Source organism: Phalacrocorax aristotelis, chromosome 12 (genome assembly GCF_949628215.1).
Source record: "Phalacrocorax aristotelis chromosome 12, bGulAri2.1, whole genome shotgun sequence".
In the NCBI taxonomy this organism is placed as follows: Eukaryota; Metazoa; Chordata; class Aves; order Suliformes; family Phalacrocoracidae; genus Phalacrocorax; species Phalacrocorax aristotelis.
Window position 1 is genome coordinate 5,399,170 of NC_134287.1, and position 22,889 is coordinate 5,422,058.

A 22,889-nucleotide genomic window follows, 5' to 3' on the forward strand; every position below is an offset into this window, starting at 1 on the left:
ACAGTACCACCTACTGCACTCACAAGCCAACAATAAGACATTACAAAGAAAAATTCTCCAATCTGTTTTATGCCAGTATCATGAAAAGGGTAAAACCCTTACAGAGCTGTGTGCAATCCTATAATATTACCTTTCTGAAACATCATTTAGAGCTTTTATGTTTTATTAAAAAAAAAGGCTGTGATGACACACAGCTACAAATACAACATTGAAATAGAATCATTAGTATTTCGCCTAGAATTCAAACAGTAAAAACCACCCTCTTAAGCAACAAATTCATTATTTATCATATTAAAAATATTACTTCATTTAAAGCTGTATGTGGCTACATTGTTAGCATCATTAAAATCTGTCTCAGTATCTCCTCACAAAGTGGCATAACTGCTCTAAGTCAAGTATTGTAAAATACATGGAAGCTACATGTTTACATCTTTATAAAACCTGTTAATTTTTTTGTTAAGCCAGATGTTACAGGACTACAACTTAAAAAATTTCATTTTGGCTATTGTGACTTATTTTATTTAATTTGCTATCATACTTAGCTACAGGTCACTCACCTGGAAGACACAACCGTAGTTTTTCCACAACTGTTGTAATATTCCGTTGCTGAATTCTACATCGGATGATTTCCTCTGTTTGGGCTATCACCTTAGAGATTTAAAAAACAAAAATTAAAAAAAACCAAAAACCACAAATAAATTATGCAAGTAAATTTCATTTGCTACAAATATACATAATGCCCATATAGGAAGCACCATTTTCTCACCTCTTTCCCAGCATCCTGAAGCCTTCGGTTGGTATCAGTAACTTGGACCTTAAAAATAATTTCACCTTTGTTAGACAAATATGCATATATTGCCCTGATGTGACTGCTCACCCTTGTAATCAGATCATGCTTCATGAGAAACTTAGAACAAAGAAATGCAAATTCAAATTAACTCTACAGCTTGAACTTGAACTTTTGATCGCAAAGGGCTTTTGTTAACTTCAATTACTTATGACAGTTCTTTCTAACAGATTCTGTGGCAAACTTCTCAAATTTACTTGGGATTTTTGAACTTTCCTTGTTTCTGTAGGTCTGTCAAACAATTCAAATCATTGACCCAATTGACCACTGGTCCCTTTTTGATAACCTCAATGAGCTCTATGGGCCATTCATTGTCTGTAAGAAATGGTGATTGCATTTTATGGTAATTAAACATTCATACTTTGCTGAATGCAAACACTGGGTGGTTGATTAACATCAAACGTGGAAATCTCCAAACCACAGCAACATTTTAATGCTGCAGGTGCAGGCAAAGCTCGACCTCAGATTTTCCCACATAGTAAGTGACTCATTAGGTCATCATAATAAGGAAGCACATTCTAGTTTATTAAAAATCTCATTAATTTCTGAACAAAGATGCTCAATGACCTCATTGACGCTGTATTTGGTCTCTTGTTATCTGAATATCCTTTATATAATGCTCTTCTAATCATAACCTCTGATGAACTATGCTCATTCTGTCTGGTGTGCATATTTTGCTCTCAAAAGTGTAAAGAGAGCTAAAAGGGACGGATCTCATAATTCATTGTTCCGCGTTCTGATTTGGGAGTAAATGTTAGTTCTCATTTCTAATGAAAACTACTAACTCCACCTACTCTCATACTCACTACAGAGTAAAACAAAATTATTTTTCATGCATAGCTGTAGTATTTTTATTTTTCTAATCAAGATTTTAAATTTTTCTAAGATCTGACATATAAGCGCATAATGAGAACAAGACCTATGTTGGAAATACTGGTTTTACCGTTTGTTCTTTACCTTCTGAGAAAGCCTTTAAAAAGGGCAAAATAATTTTGGTAAGATTTTCTGAAAACATACATTTAAAAAAAATCAGAATTAGACCTAATTAAATATTCAGCTTTGTAAATGTAAATTACTGGATCAGGCAACACAGCTCTAATCACAACTCCTAAATAATCCACTTATAAAAAATGGTTGCAAATATCAGAGTGTATGTGATAATCACCAAATTCTTATTCTTCAGTAAAAGTGTCAAGTCCTCCTTCTAAATTCAAAGACAATGATATACGAAACTCTGAAAAACTGGTTCCTTACCTTTAATTTTTCTGCATCAGCCCTAACTTTAAGAAGTTCTGTAATAGCATCCACAAAACCCTGATGGTGAAAATTGCACATCTTTTCTATCTCCCTGTCATGGTTACGTATGCAGGCATCTAGTTTTTCCATAAACCTCTGATGTGCATTTGGTTGGTCATCATACACAGACCTGTTAAATACAAATAACAAAATCAAAGTTTACTTTTCCCCCCAGTTAAAAACAGTATGCAAGGATCTTTATTGAAGTCTCTCTCTTTTAAAAAGAAAATAAAAGCACGCAAACTTGATGTTGCGGTGGCATCATTTGTGAACCACTCCACCAAAATCAGCATTAAAAGAAAGAAATGGTGCAAAACTGAGAACTGAACCCAGCCCTTATGGCATTAATCCAGGTGCTTAATCAGTTACATCATGGTTGACCTGAGCCTCACTGGTCTGTTATTCATGCCCTAATGCTCAAATACGGGTACAAAAGAATCAGTTTCTCCGACCACCTCAAATAGCATGGATCGCTTTTCCATCAAATTCCACTCTTCGCTAAATATAAAGAAGTGCAAACATACAAATTTGCTTTTCTGGTATTCCTAACATCAGAGTTATCCAACTAAATCAGGGTTGGATGCTTCCAGCCAGAACAACCAGAGCACTGTGCGGCAGCAGCCGGACTCCTGGTGGAAGGCAATCCCCACTGCTCCCTGCCTCCTCCGGCCCGCGCCGAACATCTCCTAAAGCAAAACCATGACACGTACATGCCTAAGGCTGCTACCTCAATGGGATCTAACTTTCAGGAATGGCTAAAATCAGGTCTTTTAGTTTATTTTACTAATTGTTTGAACAGTACACTTATAAACCTCAATCAGGGAACATGACTCCAGCAGAAATTACCGGTGTAGCTTGTTGAGCTGTGTCAGAAATAGAAAGCTGCACAGGAAAAATGCTCAAGCATGAGAGTGAGCAAAGAAGATGGGGGAAATCTAAAGCTTTAGACTTTAGCAGAGGAAGCAAGAAAAGAGGTATTACAGAGAACAATACTAGAAAACAAAGGTATGAAGTCTCCCAAGAAAGGTAAGGCAAAGGCAGTTCCAAAATTTTATTAATAACTTGATATAGCAGCAACAGCAGAGACAGGTAATTTTTGAAGCAGCTTTTCAGATAGAATGAGTGGCAATACAAGGATGATACAGTCATTCATATACAAACATGTACTGCAATCTACAAGCGTTCAAAAAAATCAGATTATAAAAATCTTTAAATTTATTTTTTAGCCTCTAATTTCCTTCCATAATCACAAAGTTTTCTCCAGAAAGCTGTAAGGAGAAGCTGCTTTTTAAAAAAAAAAAATAATAATCTTAAGATGGTGTCAGGGGGAAAGGCTGAAGTTCCAATGGTCCCAACGTTGCTTGTAGAAGTAGTACAGTCTTAAATTCAAGACCCAGGCACAGTCAGTCAAAGACCCTAAAACACCTGACTAGAGAGAGAAGTATGACTTCCCTACTGATCTTCTTGGAGAAGTATGACTTCCCATATTCTTCAAGAACCTCTTTGCTAACCAGACAGCTGGGCTCTGCCAAGATCTGGGGTCATCATCACCCCTTCAACAGACCTACAGCTGAGAAGGACTTCACCTTTCAAGGAAGAAAAGGATATAGAACAGGGTATTGAAAAGGCTCTTGTAACTAGATTATTCATCCTTCTTGATTTCCTTTTGAGCTTGGACAATATACTCAGAGAAGCAACTGAAGTTAGAGAAATGAGAAAGGTAACAAGCCAAAGGAAGAAAGCCAATTCCGGATAGCCTGCTTGCTATAGATATTTTCTCAGGGAAAAATCTATTAAATAAAATATTCCTAGAATATCCCCCCTTTTGTTTACAATTGATAGGAAAATAAGGCCATGGTACTGAAAGGCAGGCTCTCTCCTCCAAAGTGCACCAGGGGAAAATCCAAGGTTGTTGACCCATGAAGTGGTTCACTATGGGGAAAATAACCCTCACCCTTTCCACCACCACAGTTTAAAATGACAGCTGAAAGGAGCAAGTGTGTGACAGTCAGTCTCTCCTCCTAAGGTTCCTGTCAGACTGCCTGAAGGGGATCCCCCAAGGCTGCCCAGGACGACTGAGGTTTAAAGGGCTGTGGTGGAAGTCCTTGAGTGACCCACACCTGCCAGTAGGAAACACCTGCACCCAGAACCTGGTGCTGGCTGGAGGGAAAAGCAGCAACCTGGCCTGGGAGGAAAGGAAGGTGCAAGACGCAGTCAGCATTAAGTGAGCTCTCATTAGGCAACCTAATGTTCTGCATCTGAAGACATGGGGGGAAGCATGTAGAACATAAGGCTGTTACCTGCAAAGAAATGGGGAAGGAATGAGAAAAGGGCTCAACAACTGACATTGTAGTTCTCCAAAATACACAGTATGAGCTGGTTACATGCGTGCTGCTCTAAAAGAAAAGGGTCAGAGATGTTGGAACCTACAGGGTGGACATAGAGGGAGACCTACCTGTCTCCAGAGCACCATTCCTCAAGAAGAAATAACAAGATTAGGAGGACCAGAGGCATCAGATAGTGCCTTCACAGATATCAGGCATGCATAAGCTTCCCCTGACTGGGCTGGACTCACCATCTATACTGCGGTGGATGGTAGAGCAAAAACCAGCAAAAGTTCAATTTATTACTGCTTCCTTGAGCCTTTCCATTAAGGGTGGAAGGAGTCTCCAAGTTTGGGTCTCCTTCCAGTGTTCTCAAAGGGCAGGGAGAAAGGTGTATCATTACCACAAAGACAGGAGACCTCCATCTATTGCTGTGTACTCATAACTGTCATTTGTGTAACACAACTGTAAGTGAAAACAGTAGTAAAACACAATAGACCAAATATACCTAAAATGAGAACAAGACCGTAAAAAGATGGTGCAATAGGAGCTCCATACTTGAGTTTGTACCACCAAACTTTCTTTGGTGGTAGCATTGCACTGTCTTTTTGGACTTAGTCATTGTCTGATGAGTTTAGGGTAGCCAGTAGCTGCAGTTCAGCATGGCTGTCTTGATACCTTTTTATCAATTTCAGATCTGTCAACGCTGGCAGAAATGCTGTTAAAATATTGAGAGAGGGAAATAATTTGTGATCAGGACATTTCTCTTTAAAATGTTATCAAACAATTCTAGACAACAGAGCCAGAAATTCTGGAAGCACATAAGATGTACAATACAGTATTCACTGTGACAAGAATCAGTATTTATTATTTTTTCCTCAGTATTAAAGCTACTTATACTTCAGTTTAATGGTGATAAATAAGGTACTGATTGATAATTATCAGGGGTATCATCACAATATTTAATTTGAAATCATACAGGGAATAAATGCTTAAAATTGAGGAGGAAGAAATCAATACTGTGTACCTCCCAATGCACCGCTTAACCACAAGATTAGCCTACCTTATTAAAATAAGCATTACTATTTTATGCTCTACATTACACTCTTTTCTGCAGGGGTACTAATAAAATGGTGATCTGTGATCTAAAACAGTATTTTGACAGAGCTCCTTAAGGTTCACTGATAGTATAAATTCCATATTAATTACATATGTAGACAGCTCCATCTTGTGGGAACAATAACAAATTAACCCTCTTCAGCACACTAGTGGAAAAACTCCTGAGACAGACTGCTTACATTTAAAGAAATATATCATCACAGTATTTAAAAGAAATTCACATTTTGCATCCCAACTCTCTGACCTAGCTGTGAAGTGAGAACACAAACATTTTTACTAACTTTCTTAAGATGCTGTACTCTTAGAACACGATACACATCCTATTTCAGAGGCTTCAGAAGGAAGTCTGACCTAAAGCACTCACTGGCCTTTTTGAAAGTGTAAGTGTACTCAAGAGAGCCATCCCATCTCCGGCCACGGACAGAAATTAGGCTTTTTTGAAATTAGGCTTTTTTCTCAAAACTGCAAACACAACTGAGGCAATGCATGCCTGATTTGCCCATTATGGAACTTCAGAGAGAGTACAGTAAGGTTTATTTCTGATACTGAAGCTTGTTTTGCATACATACATTTCAAAAGTTACCTATATGTATCTAAATAAAGTAATTGCTATCTTTGAATAATTATCTGAAGGCATACATTTCAACAGATTATGGCACTGCAAGCAATCCTGATAGTTTATCTCTGCAAAGTGTAGAATTGCTATCGGGCAGACAAACAGCCCTATTCCAGCATCTTGGAGAGAGACACGGAATCCTGAAAGCATCCTATAGCTAATTCTTTTAAATTACAAGACAAAATTAACAGAATTTACAACACACACACAGTTCTGCTGGGAAGAAAGTGAGGAAGTGGTACCCCTTCCAGATGCATTTCTTCAGGAGATGACAACTACATGCAACTACCTCTACCCTAAAAATCTCTCCCTCACTTCAAGTTGCTTCACATATGTCAGTAGGAAGTGTCATAAAAAGGGGCAACGTGCCTAGGCTATCAAGATAAATTTTACATGTGTAATTTATAATTCTTTCCAATTTTGTTTACATTTAAACATTTCTGAACGAAAGATCCTCTTCAGCGTTACGGGCCCCTGAAGTGGATGCCGGTGCTTGAAACATAGCACAAATCTGAACTGTGCAAAACTGAAAGACATGATCAGTTTGTGTTACAATAGCTTTCAACCTGTGACCTATACAGCTTTAGAAACCTATAGACAACTAGTGGCTGATTCACACTGTGAAACTCTGAAGAGTAAGCTTTTCCTCAGTATGAGTATTCAAACTGGAGAAAAAAAAAAAAAATCACTGATGTGGAAACAGAAGTTTGTCCTTGATTTTGGCACAAAAAAAACCAAAAAACCCCAACACATCACACCACACCACACCACCTTAATTTTCAGTCCGGAATGAGACAACATTAACTTGAGTGACCAGTTAAACATCAGTACTGTGAATCACTGACAGGGCAGGTACTATTTTCATTCCTAATTGATGGGGCAAGCAGGGCACCTGTAAAGAGCACAAGCAGAGCTGAAGAATTTTTTCTGGTAATGTGTAGCAGGTTATTTGTTTATATTTCCCAGAACTCTATATAGACAAAGAGACCTTTTTTTCTGACTCATCTCAACAACTGGACAATATGAGTCATACTAATGCCAGTGTAGGTAAATACAAGATAGTGCAGAAAGTACTCGAAAGAGACAAAAAATGAATTAGCAGTAGTCAGAGACAGCTAAACCTAAAGGAGAAACATGTCTCAGTCACTGGCTCAATTTTATTGCAACAGAGATACTTTTACCTTATCTTTTCCTATCAGCTGGGCTGAAGGGAGAATGACAAGCATAAACAGATTTGAATTCAGGTCTCAATAAAAAAAATGAAGGAGGATTTTTCAGATGTGCAACCATTTTCCAATTGAAGAAAATCAAACAAGGTTACTTTATACCATTAAAAAACCTCCCTAAAGTTTTTATTTTCAAAACTGATACCCAATATGAAAAATATCTATTTAATAGGTCTTATTGATGCTTTGTGTTTATATGCAAAAATCTACTGAAGCACCAGAGGGCACCATTCTATACAGAAAAATACCAGCCACTGAGTAAGCAAAAAGGCTAATCTCCAGAGAGCTAAAATTCATCCAAGAACTGTAAAACCTGACCTACCATGAATTCCACCTGACTCTTCACAAAATAATGATTTTTAAAAACTCAGTTACCCTCAAATCATCTGATCCATTCTATAATGACAAGTCCATACATATGCATTATCTCTCTAAAGCCACTATCACAGATGTCTTTACATATGGTTACAGTACAGCTTCAAAAATATATTTCTGCTATCATTTCATATTAATGTTTTCTGTGCATGCAACCAGGATACATGTCATTAAATGCCTGAGTGCAAATGGGATTAAAAGAGAATCAGCACTTCACTAAGGAGAAGGAATATAAAAAGTTACAAGAGGAAAAAAAAAAACCAAACCCATAAGCCCAGAAATTAACTTAATACATTGACCAGACTTCTAGAAAGGCAGGCAAAAGAAGTGCATGTAGACTAGTAAGTGTAAAAAGAGAAGACCCTAAAAAACATTTTTTGAGAGTTCAGCAAATACCCCAAATTTGCTTTTTTCCCTCCTCATCCCCAGTCTTCAAATCTATATCATCTTTCCACCAGAAAATGAGAATCATCAGAAACATGAACACAACTTCCACTGTAATCTACTTGGTGGGAGTTTAGCATGGAAGTGGGATTTGCAAGAGTGATCAGAATGAGAACTAAAGTAACGGTAAGCAGAACTGCTCAGGTACTCAGGCTTCAGGCAAAAATTAATTTGAAGGGTTTATTTTATTAAAAATAAAAGTTCCATACTTTCACAAGAAGATAATGTTTCAGAAGATAATATGAATTCCTGTTTGGTGATAAATAACTGTTATTTTAAAATCTTTACTAAAACTGTCTATTAGATAAAGAAAAAAAATACATCAAACAAATCCCTTTTGAGTTCTAAAAATTTTATTATTTCTTGACAGTTTGGGGGTTTCAGGTTTTGTGTGTTTGTTTTTACTTTTTTTAAATGGGCAATGATTTGATTTTTAATTCCAACCCATATTCAGGAGAAACACCTCTAAGCTTATGGAGCATTACTGTAAATTTTTAGAGTGAACAATTCTCTTCCTAGTAATCATTTATAATAATAGGTTCTAAAAGCAGCAAAGACTTTATAAACAGATCATCTATTTAAAAAATAGGAAAAAAATGCATGTCAGAATATAGAGAAAAAATACCAATCTCTTTACAGGACAAAGTAACTCCTCACTTATGACTTACACCTTCCACCATTTTCAAACACCCCCAACCCCTCCAGTTCTGTCCCATTTCTAGGACAAATTGCAGGTTCCCACCCCTGCCTACATTGCCACAAAGTCTTTCATTTCCTGATTACACAAGACATATGAAGCAATTAAAAACTGTATCCATACATTCCTTTCAGGGTACTGATAACCACTTAATAAGTGCCAATCAGTTACATCTCCACGAATGCTGTAACGATGATGGGAATTACACATATCTGCACAATAGTTGTACAAATTTGACATGGAACGTAAGCCTGACCATGCAACTTCTGAACTGCAAGGGACACAAGAGAAAAAGATTCATTTGTAGAGCTTCAGGTTTAGCAATGTGGGAAAAAAATTCATTTTCAGTTGATCGCTTTGATCAGTTAAACCAAATCACAAAAAAAGAAACTCAGATATACAATTTTTATTTAATTTTTCAAAGCAATATTTAAAACACACAAACAAATAAACCAACTCTCAAATGAAGAAACTGTGTTTGTGGAAAATCATGTTTTTAGAATTCATATTTTGCTACAAACACCAATTTTGTATTGAGGCTAGCCTCTCAACTAGTTCCCATACACACATTGCAAGAAGTGTCCCAGTAGATGTTTGTCCTCTCCCCCCATTTCTCATTTGATTTAAAACAAAGCAAAAAAAAAAAAGGGGGGGGAGATTAAACAAAGGTATAAAGTGAAGCAATATTTACAGTTCAAATTTGCATAATGAGTTCGGCTGGATCAAAGCAAGCACAAAATACTGACTATGCAAATTAAGATTCTGCCCTTAAAAACAGACCTGTCACTGTGACTATAACCATGGCATCCCTAACCATGATACTGTATCACACATTCCATGTAAGCTGCAATTTCACAGGAAACACTGCAGAAACTTCCTTTGTCCTACAATACACAAAGATATTTTCTGTTTACACAAACTGCAAACTTTGTAGGGATTTTTCCACAGAGTAACTTCATATAGGTTGCTGCATACACCCTAAGAAGCTTTATAAAATAATGTCCAGGTGTTTCCTGTAATTCAACTAGAGTTATGGTAATAAGCACATTTCTTAAAACCTAAGCAGCCTTTCTATGTGAGGCGCTAACTAGGGTCCAGGTCTGCCATCCTTATTCATAATTACATCTCACCGCTCTATTTAAAAGATCTCATTACCTGCCAGAGCAACATACAACTCGAGCTACGGCCTAATCAGAGAAAAGATTTTCTTAATCTTAGTTTAGCTGTTGCGCTTTACTTGCCTGGTTTTCCTGGATGTGCAATTTCTGTGAATTGTTCTCACTAATAGTATCCTGTTTCTATGAGCAGGAAGGGTCTGAGTACAGTTTGTTAGTTAACATTACTTCCTATAAGCAAGGTCCATATTCTGTAGTAGCAGCACTACAGCAGTCATTGTTCATGCTGGATAAGCAATGGATCACACTGATGGCTGTTAATGGACATCCTCTGCAGCGAAACATGAACTGATAATCAGTAAACCCAGATTTGCAATAGACTTCCTCCTTCCTGTTTTTACACTGCTGACCAAGGAGATGCCTCTTCCTGCTAAGCCTTTGTGCGACTTACTGATGTATGAAGCAAGAAACTGAAAAACAAGTGCTGCACTACTATTTTTTTTTTAAATTTTGTGTTGTAATAGTAGATAAAAAAGACAGCAAAGAAAATGCCAGCTTCACTCACTCTGGTACTAGCTATTGCCACATAACAAAATGCCAAGTTTCGCCATGTGTTTCATATGCCTAAATGGATGCAGTGGAAAATAGTTGGAACCAGTTATTTCACAGAAAATCAAAGAAGAAACTGAAGTCCATATAGCAATATTCTCATCTTCCCTTGATATTTCCACAGACTGTAACATAAATTGTTCCATTTCAGGAGCAATGGATTAATCTGTAAATAGAATTGTGAGCTTATAAGGTGTGTTTTTTTTAAAAGATTTGATCAGATTTCTATGACACTCGTCCCAGAAATAATTAGCCATCTATTACAACCTACAGCTAATCTGTCTTCTTTATCTGGGGCGCTTTAGGCATAATCTAGATAAATATTTATGTATTTGGTAATACCTAAAGATAAATATGTACCAATCAGAAAAATATGTACCAATCTTATTGGTAAAGCCTTCACGAAACATATGAAATAAAACAGAACATTTAATGTCACAAACGCCTAAGTTGCTTATTTCAATAGGCTTTGAATACCAACACTACGCAGATGTAAATATACTGTTTTAGAAATCATGAAGTTCCAGATTAAATAAAATACCCAATAATTTAAAAGTTCCAAACGCAATTTGATTAGGAATATATTCTATTCAATACAGATTGAACCAGATAATTCTCTGATGTGTCACATTGCTCTGCAAACATATAACCAAAGCATATATTTTCCACTAATTTTGTATTATTAATTTTTGTTAACTATGAGCTCACATAGCCTATACATAGAAAATCATCGTGTATTTCTCTCATGCAAATCAACAGCCTGTACTATATATCCTTTGCACATGCACTTCTCCCAGGATCACTGAAGAAAATGAAAGACGACTTTAAAAAAAAAGTCTGGTTTTAATTCAAAAGCCCAACTAAAACTAACTCAGTGTTCGTCTCTGTTAGTAAGCAACTAACAGTGTTGAACTGACTGACTTCTACTACTCTCTGCTTCGTTACTCCAGTTGCCTACCTGCTCAATAAACAGACTAAGCGGCAGAAAATCTGTTCACGCCTCAGGGAAAGGCAACACTCCAGCACACCACAGAAGCTCCACATTTCAAGATGAGGTACCACACATTGGCTACCTCATCACTGTTTCTGAAGTTTATGAAACAAAACAGAACAAACATACCCTACAAAACAGTGTCAACTACGTTACTTTTATATTGGAATTAACCAAAAACAAAACTTGGAAGAAAACACTGCCTCCCTGAAATCAATGGGGTAGAGATCCTTCAAAGTCACTCTGTGCGTAAGGAAGTGTGCAAACTGTGAAAGTCCCAGTGAGAGCTGCTACCAACAGAAACATCTAAATGCCTGTAATAGAAAGGAGAGTGTATTAAAATTGAAGTACACGATACTTGAAAGTTTAAACACTTCTTTTTGAAGCTGAAATGTCTCAAGAGTATTCCCCTAGGTACCCATACTACAGTACATGCATTATTAATTTTCTATTACTCTGATTCATGGGAGAATTGCAAGTTACACTCACTGCAGTTTCACAAGCACATTACTTCCTCTGAGACATAGTGAAAATCTCACTCACAGTATTAGAGCTGAACACCTTTCTCATGCTATATTAAAAAAAAAAAAAAGTCCCAGCCCTCTCTGCCAGTCCCTAGGGCAGAGCTGTTCAAAGACATCTTTTGAGTCCTCTCTGTCAAACCCCAAGTCTTTCCATTGAGGCTGATGAACTCTAAAACCTTCTGCTTTCCTCCTTAATACCTCTGTCAGTGATTAAGTTCCCTACTAGTTTGGCATTACTGGCCAAAGCTGAGGTACAGGAAGGGCTTCAGCCAGGCTCCAGCAGAGATCATTAACCCCTTCCTGCATAGGACACAGTTTGTCAGGCATACAACTAATTCCTCAGTAGACATGGACAAGATGAGGAAGAGATGTGTTGTTGAGCATACTTTAAGCTGAACATCAAATTGAACATGATGTCATTGTTTTACCAAGGTCTGTGGTTTGGGCATTTCATCCATTGCCAGATAATAGGCAGAAAGTCTGGCAACAGGCTTAGTTTTGTAACTATCCATAGCAAGCCCTTCAGTAAGATAAAATCTAATGTGATTACTTCATGCTGATGCAAAGCTAGGTTGATGTTTTTGAACGAGTTAGTACTTAATAGTTTACTACAACCAATAGAAATAGTTTCCTATTTGCAAACCCACTCCTGGCATTATCTTAGAAGCATTATTTAAGAAATATCCATCCTCATAGATTTTTATGAGCTCAGTTTAGTAGTAGAATCCATAAAATGCAGCATGACAAAACTTGCTTAACTGCAGTTGCTGTAATTTCAGCCTTGTATGTGCAAGTGCTCTAGCACTTACAGGTCAAAACCAGGCCTATATTTAATTGAATTATGCTCAGACTCCTCAGGTAGACATCTGTATTGAGGAAACTGCAAAGGCTTGGAGCAATGGTTCAGCAATGCACACAGGAAGGTAGAGTACGGTGTATGCTGTTGGCTTCCCAACAAAATCTGCAAGAAAGTAAGTACCCATGTGACTGGCATTTGTGAAGAATGTAAAAATATGCATTTCCTATGCATATGGCAGGTCCAAAATTTGGGTCAACAGACACTAAATAAAATCAGCTTGAGGAACAAGTTGATGAAGAAATTACATGAATAACAATTGGCTTTCCTGAATTTAACTGATATAACAGTGAATAAGCCATTCATATGAAGAGAAGGTTAAATTTAGATGAGACATAATGATACAAACTGCATGAGCCACCTATCAAGTACACTATTCTAGATATCTCAGCAGATGATCCCTCTATTTTAAAAGCTCTAATGTATTTTGAAACATGCTTCCTAAACATGGGAACAATTTCAAGCTCTTTGGTAATATTTGTGAAATTGGAGAGAGCCATTTCACATAGGTTACTAGTTAGGTTAAAGCTTCACTTGGCAGTTGCCCATTTGGAAAACACTGCAAGAACTGAGTCAGAAACTGATGCATGAAAACTTAAAAAGATCAAGATAACCTGATTTGCTGACACATATTTCATGACAAACTTAATCAGCATTGAACCTAAAGATTTTTTGCACAACAGAAAAATGCAGTGCAGATATTATTACCCACAAACAGTTTCAGGCTTTATAAAAAGTAGAGAAGTACTATGTTGAAACTTGCATCAATGGAAGTGAATCCTCACCTACTTCTAAAATATTTTTTGCCACCAATGGCAAATCTGCCTGAAATATCATGCTAGCCCACAGAAAAATCAGAACTGCAGTTCTGCTGCTGAATATATAAATGCCAGCTTAATCAGCCTGCAGCACGCACTCTTCTACACTGTTTTGACTCTATGTAATGGACTAGCAGTAAAGAAAATATTGCTCCTTCATAGAAATACACATTGCGATAGACCTGCTCACATTTGTTTTATCTGACTGTTGCCTTTCAACTTAAACACTCAGAATATCATCAAATCCTGCATCAAGTAACAAAACCTGCAACCCACACTACAAGCCAGCCACTGGTTTTTCAGGATATACTGTTCTCATCAAGCAGGCCATTCTCCTTACTCTATAGCAACCCAGTTGCAAAACAGGAGTTAGCTATTATAATAAAGATAAACTGATACATAAATACACATCCAAGTACACTCTATGACCTGATCAAAAAAAGATCACAGCTAGCATACAAGGGATTTCTAGTTCCTTTGGGCTACTTTGTAACTTCAGTTCGAAAGGGAACCAGGAATGAAACACGTTAACTTGAAAACTGAGCAGGGGGCTTGAAGACAGACCATCAAGGAAGACACAGACTACTGATTTTAAAACCATAAAAATAGCTTGCAATGTAAAACATTTCATAGTATTTGAAATTGAAATACATGATCAAACCATTTCAATTCTGATTCAAAGCATTGGTTGATGTCTCAGAGTCCTCTTATGTTTGCTCTATATTTAAAACAAGGATAAATTATAGATACGAATGCGAATTGCTGGCTCATAATCCAAAACCAAAATAATTAAAACACAGAAAAATGCCTTTAGACAATCATACCTGACAAGTAAGACCACAGGGCAAAATGAGGGCAACCACATTCTGTCATTGGAGAACCACATCACAAATCCCAACAGCCCACTGGCAAGCACTCAGAAAAAGTATTTCCCAGCCTGCGACTGTGCTAATGCTGCACTATCTTCCCACATCTAGAGAAGTCATTCATACTGCCTATGCTACTGCGTGCTAACTATCCCGCTAAAGATACAGAATTATATAACTAAATCATGCCCGCTAGTAATAACAGCATATACTTTCACTAAGGCAAGTTACATTGAGACTTCAGAGTATCCTGTCATACTCCAAAGGGTAGTTTAGGCACTTTGTTCACTTGGCTTTGGACAGGGCACCTCAATGGATACAGGAATATCTCCAAAATACAGATTACGGCCCTCAGTCTGGGCAAGGCACCTGCAGTTGCAAAGTGCACCACAACTAAGTAAAAGCAGAATTAGACTCTCACCCCATATTTCTACCTCTGAATTTTCTTCGAAACCTTGGTCAGAAAAGGTTAAAATAGTCTTGGCTTGGATCACTATTGCTACCTTTTCTTCCTCAATTTATTCCTCTAATGATGCCTCACTGAAGCATGCCTTTTACCTTCAGCTTTTCCTGCAACACAAGGATGGAAGTTCACGTCCACTTCTAACACTTCATCCATATTCATTTATAAGACTCACAACAAATCTACATCCTACCTCCAAACTCTGTTCAACCTAAATGAGACAAAAGCAGCACAATGCAGAAGTGGTTTTGCTTTGCAGCTGGGTGGCTCAGTGCTGCTTTTACCAGCGAAATGCAGTCCTAGGTCAGCGGAAGGTCACCGCAGCATATTGTGGCATCAGACAGAAACACAGCAACCTAACAGCTCTTGGTGGTGTGACTCCCATAGCCAGAGACAATGGGCCAGTAAGACATCTTCATAGGAGGCCCTCTAATAACTCTGCAAAGAAGTGTTATGGCCAGCACAACTTACGGCAGCCTAGAAGATGCTCTAACATCAGCTTGGTGATGGCAGATTTCAGGAGCAGAGGAACAGAGAAGTTGCTTAAAAGCATTTTTACACTGACTTTCTGAGGAGCTTTCTGAGCTGCGATCAATGGGTCAAAATCACAGAGTACATCCCATGTACAGACACATCAAGAGCAACAGCACCTGCTTATCAACTCCACCTTAGCTATAAAATTGCCATCATCGATTCCCCCATAATTTTTAAATTTTATTTTACTTCTGTATTAGTTGTTTGGTCAGCTGATTATGGGCATGGAGGTACTCCTTTGGCAGGTTGTCCATGGGGATCACAGAACACTGCAGACTCAGTGATGCAAAGCTCATGAGATGAAGTGTTCAGAAAAAGTCCACCATATGCTTCTGCAATACACTGCTAAGCTAGAGTTTAAGAGTTAATTCTTTTTTTTTTTTTAAAAAGGGCTTTGAGATATTACACATTACCATAAGCTCAAAAAAACCCAGAAGTATAGTGTATGAGGACACTGGCAGAACATCATCATCAACTCTGTTGAGTGCCACTTTGACCTAGTTTGACCAACGTAAAACTAACCAGCTTACCTGCTGGTCAATTATTTTCTTCTGAATAGAATTTATCTTATTAACTACCCTGGCATGTCCAACAGAATGTTCAAGAAGTGTGAAGACACTCTTAAAAATTGACTCTTGAAATTTTGCTAATATGTATTTGTACGGAGTTCAGTGAGTGCCTGAAAATATTAGCTGTTTAGTATTTTTTTTCTTTTCTTTTGGAGACAGATATGGGAATTGCCTTTCTTTATTTCTTTTTGTCTTTTTCCTTTTCAAACATGAGAAATGCGCTGACAACTCTCCCTGGTTTTGCAAAGCCCAACAGTATGTATATGGCATGAATTATAAAATATTAACACATTATATAAAAAGGTGAGAGTGATGAGCCTTTAACAGGTGTTGTCATTAATCTCATTTAGTTAGCCATTAAAGCTAGAAAGACATTGATAAAAGTTTCACAGTCTGCTGAAAAAAAAATTAATCCTGGCCTGCTTTATACACAGTCTGCCTATTTAATGAAAGGCATGTTGTACAGTTGATTTAAGTCTCATTTAAAATTATTCAGTGTGTGTCACTAAATTTAGAGATGCAAGTTAAATAACAGCAATTTTAAATTAATAAATTCATCCACTTAAAATTTTAAATGAAAATTAATTGAATCAAATCCAATCTCTTCATTTTATATTTCCTGAGGTGCAGAGCAATCTTCAGGAGCTAACTTACTCTCCTTCAGAGTAAATAACCCCAGTTGTACTACCTGTACTCTGATTCCTCCTATAAAGGACCTGCATTTCACTTCACGTTCCTATACATGGGTGGATCTCAGCACTAGAAAATCACCCACAGGATCACTCTGTATGTTGTTCCTTATCTGCAAATTACACACAGAGCATTATATATGAATACATGCTATTATTTTTTACATCACAAGCACAAGTGCAGCCGCTCTTCCAGCAGGGTAGGAAACAGCACCCTGGCAGAGGCAGCTGTACCAAACTAGCAAATGAAACACTGAAGAAAAACAAGAGCAGAAACATGTTTCCATGGAATCTACATAAGGCCCACAAAAAAATTACACTCCCTTTGTGAAGCATAGATACATTAGATATAAAGATCTTGATATGAACAATTAAGGATAAGTCAGATCTTGCATATCCTACAATATTCAGCATTTAGTATTACCTCACACTACTTATGTGAACTGCTCACCTCAAGCCCCTCCTTTTGCTCTGCTATTTAAGTAGGTACACTGGTACTTTATTTCATGTCATGATGCTATAAATATTCTTCCAGCATTATAGACCATAGATGACAAAAATATTCCATCTCATGTAATGAAATGAATGTCATTTCAGTCATTACATGAGACAACTGGCATCAATGGCTTCCACAACTGGAAATCAATGGATCATTTTATGTTGTAGCCTTATGCAACTGCACATAGAATGACTCCACTCACTTCTTTGATTTATATTGTTTGGCAAGTAAAACCTAGATCTTGTGAAGAAAATAATGCTCCATTTTACATTCATGCTTATGTTCACTGAAACAGATCTTGAAATCAGATGTGGGATTTTAGATTTTTCAGTTTCACATAGCAATTCACAAATTTCAACAGGCATAGCTGAACAGATAGCTACAGTTGTGATTTTAAGCACTGCTGTTCTTATAAAGCAGCAGCGTGTTTCTATAATGTTGGCTAGACTTCTTCCAAAACATTCAGCCAGCTGTAACCATTCTTTAGCCTCAGATTTTTGATTTGTAAATGAACACTAGAGGTTAAATCAGACCAACATGTACTTCATTTCTAAAAATTCTGAAATTCAGCAATGCAAAACTCCCCTTCTGAAAATTCAGTTAGATAACAAGATAGACAAGATAGAACACAAATAGAAAAAGAAAGGACAGGAACACACAAAGAAATTAAGAAACTAAATGTTCATATTCATAAACATTTGAGATGTGTAAAATTTTTTAACATGGATAAGAGATTAATATTTTCCCTTCCCCCTTTTACATCCCTCCCCCACCCACAGGCCTTCTTCCACTGTGCAGCCTGATTCTCTGTATGCCCTTTACATTGGTTCCTCCAATACAAGCTCTATACTAAGATGGTAGCAAAACTGCAATTACATTTAATATCTTGTTGCTAAGTTTTCTGTTTTGGTGTGTTTTTTGCAGACATCAGCTCCAACTTGCCTGGGCTTGTTAGCTGAAACATGGTTAATCTGTCTCCAGGGTCAACTCAAGTCTGAAAGCATCTCAGCTGCTTTCTCTCTACCTGAGCTCACAAGCACTCACAGGTGAAGCATCTTGTGACGCTCAGCTTCACCACCTCCACACTATTCCCAACACTGGCTGTGTTTAAGGAACAGTAAGGGGAGATGAGAGCACAGTTTGCTCCAAGCTGGCCTCCAGGACACAGCTGACTCCACAAGCAGCCCCTGGGTGATGGTGGGGTGGCCCAGACACACTCCCCATTTGGGTTCTTTGAAGACTGATTAGCCCCAGCCTCGCACAAACGCCTGGACTTCCACCTCCCACACAGCCCTTGGTGCTGGTGGACCCACTGCAGCGACACGCAGCCCATCACAAAAACATCCACTGCAAAGTGAAATGTGACCTATTTCACATGCAGTGTGCATTTATTTCTCTTCCATCAGTTCTTGGGACTGGGCTCCCCATCCACGTACCCAGCGTTCGCACTTTCCCACCCCTGCCCAGGCCTTCCAGCAGACACCACTGCCTCTCCAGGGAAAGCCAGCAGCGACGTGCTCGTCACCCTGCAGCATGCTGCCACACGAACTGCCTTTTCCAGTTCCCTGCACACAGGCTCTCCGTGCCTTCCCACAGAGATAACGTGCAAATTCACAGTTCTCCCTCCCCGGTTTGGCCAGTGTCCGTGCTTTTTCCACTTCTTTCAAACATCTCCAGTCAGGGCAGCATCACCACAGCTCCAGGATGAAGATGCCCTTTCCTCCTGTACCTCCTCCGTACCCCGGTTCCCTCCCTCCAGGCCCTGCCCCTCTCTCCCCAGCTCACACTGAAGGGCACTGACACGTTCCTCTCTAAAAGGAAAGATAAAGCAAACCCTTTTCTTCAACATGCCGCTACACCATTCGGCTGTATATGGAACTGGAGGGAAAAGGGGAAAAAAAAAAACCTAAATATTGAAGTAATGGCATTTCAGAAATGCTCTGAACACTGTCACGTTTCCAGAAGGAACCTGACCGGGGCAGATTTCAGGCTGCGTTAGGGAAGGCAGCATACGGAGGGGCCCTGCAGATGCAAACACCCACCCACAACACGGTTTCGGTCCCTTTCCCAGCACTGGCCCGGGGGTACCGGCACACCCCAGGATGATGCCCCATCTCCAAGCCCTCCCCGCCGGGCCGACGGAGAGGCCGGCACCGGGTCCAGCGGGAGCCCCCAGCGGGCCCGGCCCCGCCACCCGCCCCGAGGCCCCGCCGGAAGACGGGCAGCGCCCCGCTTCCCCGGCAGACAACGACAGAGGGCGACCAGCCCAGGGGCTGGGGCACAGCCGTCGCCTCCCCTCGGACCCCCTTCCCTGTCAGCGCCGCCGGCCCGGGGGTGACAGCCGCCCACCGCCGCGCCGGCCCCGCTCCCGCCCCTCACTGCAGCGCGGCGGCCCCTTCTCCCCCCGCCACCCTGTGGAGGGCCGGGGCGGGAGGCGGCGGTCGGGCCTCCGCGGGGGGCTGCGCATCCCCCTCCGGGCCCGGAGCGGCCGCTCCCACTGGAGGCGCTGCGGACAGCCCGGCGCCGTCTCTGGGGAGGAGCTGTCAGAAAGCGCGGCCGGGCCGGGCCGGGCCGGGCCGCGGCTCCCCGGGGCGGGGCGGGGGACCCCCACACGCCGCCGGCGCCGCGGCCCCCGCCGCCGCCCCTCACCTCAGGGTGGGTCCCACGCAGGCCGTGTCGGTGCTCTCGATCTCTTGCAGGATCCGATCATGCTCGGGGAGACTCTCCGCCATCTTGGATGGGAGGGACCCGCCGGCCGCGCCGCTGCGGGCGGGAGGCGGCGGGGAGGGACCGAGGGCGGAGGCGGCCGCGGAGCCGGGCGGGGGGCAGCGGGAGCCGCCGGGGCGGGCTTCCCGGCGCAGACCGGGGCAGGCGGCTCGGCACGGGGCGAGGAGGACCGGGTCGCACTGGGGCAGCGCCCGCCTGGGTCACCCCAGTTCGCCGTTGCCCCGCGGCCCTTGTCAGGGGAAGGGCTGGGCCGGGGTCTCCCGGCAAAGCCCCTCCGCCTCCCGGGCATCTCCGGGCGCTGCTGTCCGGTGGGGACCGCGGGCAGCCGCCCCTGCCTGTTGCGGCCCGCTCAGCGCCCTGTGACAGGAGGGACGCCCAAAGGCCGACCGCGCTCCCGGCTGCGCTGCGGACGGGCCGCCCGCGCCCCGCAGCACCGCGCCACAGACTCATTACAGGGTCCAAACCGGTCTTTTTCTCTGGCCCAGTTCTCGTTTGGCTTTGGGGGTGGGATTTAAAAATTTGTTTATTTCTTTTGTTTTGCTTTTAACAGCTGCCGCTCGCGTACCGCGGGCCGTGCCATCCCCAGCAGGGAGGCGGCGGCGGGGTGGGCACCGACCCCTACCCCGCGGGGGATGCTCTGCAGGGGCTACTGCATTCGGGTTAGGTCACCGGCTTGTTTCCTTCCATTCTTTAGGTGATAGAAATCTGGAGGACGGGGTAAAAATAGAACAACCCAAAAGTGCACCTTTTTGTGCGTTGGCTCGCTGTGTTTCACTAGAAACTGGCGCATTGTTTCCTAGTGCCCTCGAGCCCGTGTACAGCAAGGCTTAATTTTTCACAGAAGGAGGAATAGCCCATTTTCTATTTAAATTTTACACTTTGTGGCCAAAGAAGAGCTAGTCCTTGGGTTTTGTTTGCATACTCAGGAGACAGGATACACCTGCTTTCTGCGCAAAGTTATCTGTGCACGAGTGGGAAGCCAATGTAAAGAGATAGGCCTGAAGTTTAAAACTTCAGGGTGATGATGTGTGGCTACTTTTCCAGTGAGGAACTGACAGCAGTTTACAGCTGTGAATGCATCAAAGTCTAGACACCAGCCAGCTACAATTGTGTTTGGCACCCTTCCAGTTACTGTAATCACTCACCATCTCTCCTGCCCTGGTGCAACTACACCTGGATGCTAGTTAATAAATGGCACTGAAGACCGTACACATCTTGTCTATGCTTGTGGTTTTATCATATTCAGTGTTGATTCAGATGAATTTATTGATGACACCTACTAAATCAACAAGGGCTATTCCAAATGTAGACAAGTGCCTACAAAGTGAATGCTGCAGAAAGAAAATAGGAAAAATCCTACAGGCTACTGCTGCAATAGTATTTCCTTCAAGAAATCACTCAAATGCAGTAACAATCTTCCCACGATCCTTTCTTTTCCCATCACCAAATTACTGAATTAATAGAATGACACATACATTTTTCAGGGTAAGTTAAATTTTCTTTCTTTAGCCCGATAGTCACTGCAACCTGATGCCTACAGTGCCAGGCAGGCTATTTTTAAAACTCTGCTACAGATACTGACAATATACTTAGGTACATAACATCATAATAGTAATAATGTATTACTTTTTGTAGGGATGAATATGTAGAGGAAATTTTTTTCAGTTGCACTGTTATCATTAAACAGCTTCCATAAGCTGCAAATGAAAAAAAAATATTTAAAATCTTCAGATATTTAGGAATATTAATGGTAAAACCTTAAGTGGTTGTTTCTTTAGTGATTAAAAAAAGTTGCATTTATTAAAAATCTAAGAATAAGAAACAATTCTTTTAAAATGTAGCCTTTAACATCACACTAAAAACACTTCTACAGGGAAGAGCAAATTTCCCCTTGTTTTCATGTTTAAGAGTAATTTCTTTCTTCACAGAGAATCTGCAGCCAGCCTTCAGTAACAGATAGCTTTGTCCTGGTGAAAAGAAAGAGCTGAGTAGGTGACCTTGGTTTGTGTTCTTTCATTTAGGGCCCTTCACATTGAAATTAAATTCAACTTTCCTGTAGATTTCAGGGTCAGGAAAACAAAGGTTCTGATATGTTGGGCTGACTGAAAGAACAGCTATAGAATGGAACAAATGAACAATATAAAATTATCTAAAATATGCATACCTTAGGGTGGTTCCAAGAGGCAGCTCAAAGGACTGGATCTCAGCAAGGGCATTTTCATATATCTGATCTTTGTTTTCTTCTAGATACAATTCTGACAGATTTGACTTGCTTTTCCTTGCCATAGATTAGCATAAAACTGGACTAACTTTAGGAGAGGACTTTTATTCTGATTATTATCATTGACTAAGTGACTCTGTAGTCAGCAAAACCAGGCATGAAAAAACAGATCCTGCGCTAACCTCGTGACTCCGGAGGACTTTGTGTCCAAGAATGGTGCACAGCTGCTGTTTTCCTGTCTCTGCTGGTAACATTTGCCTCGTATGCAGTACGCAGGCCTGCACAGTCTTTTTGCGTGTGCGTCCAATTTATTTAACAGGAAATTTACTGGCAAAAATAATATTTTTACATCCTTGTAATAGTTCACCAGCAATAAATATTAAGCCTGCAATTTAGTCAGTTTGAAAACACAATTTTAAAGTCATTTCAGACACTAGACATCAGTGCTTAATTTCTCTGTTAAG

The 22,889-nt window shown here is 40.3% G+C and overlaps 1 protein-coding gene across 7 annotated transcripts in view; it reads right to left on the reverse strand.

The window, feature by feature from the left end:
• EXOC6 (exocyst complex component 6) overlaps positions 1–22,564 on the reverse strand; it is a 97,225-nt gene extending 74,661 nt beyond the window's left edge. For 4 of the 7 annotated variants that reach the window (XM_075107255.1, XM_075107257.1, XM_075107254.1 and 1 more), the window contains exons 1-4: positions 22,369–22,564; positions 2,102–2,273; positions 767–814; positions 558–648 (exon numbers count right to left, since the gene is read on the reverse strand). In XM_075107255.1, coding sequence (XP_074963356.1) covers positions 558–648; positions 767–814; positions 2,102–2,273; positions 22,369–22,490 — 433 coding nt within the window. In that variant the 5' untranslated portion in view covers positions 22,491–22,564. Of the gene's footprint in view, positions 1–557; positions 649–766; positions 815–2,101; positions 2,274–20,126; positions 20,243–22,368 lie in introns of those variants that run through there. The other 3 variants (XM_075107259.1, XM_075107258.1, XM_075107252.1) reach the window with 3 other exon arrangements.
• Positions 22,565–22,889: the final 325 nt, after the last annotated feature.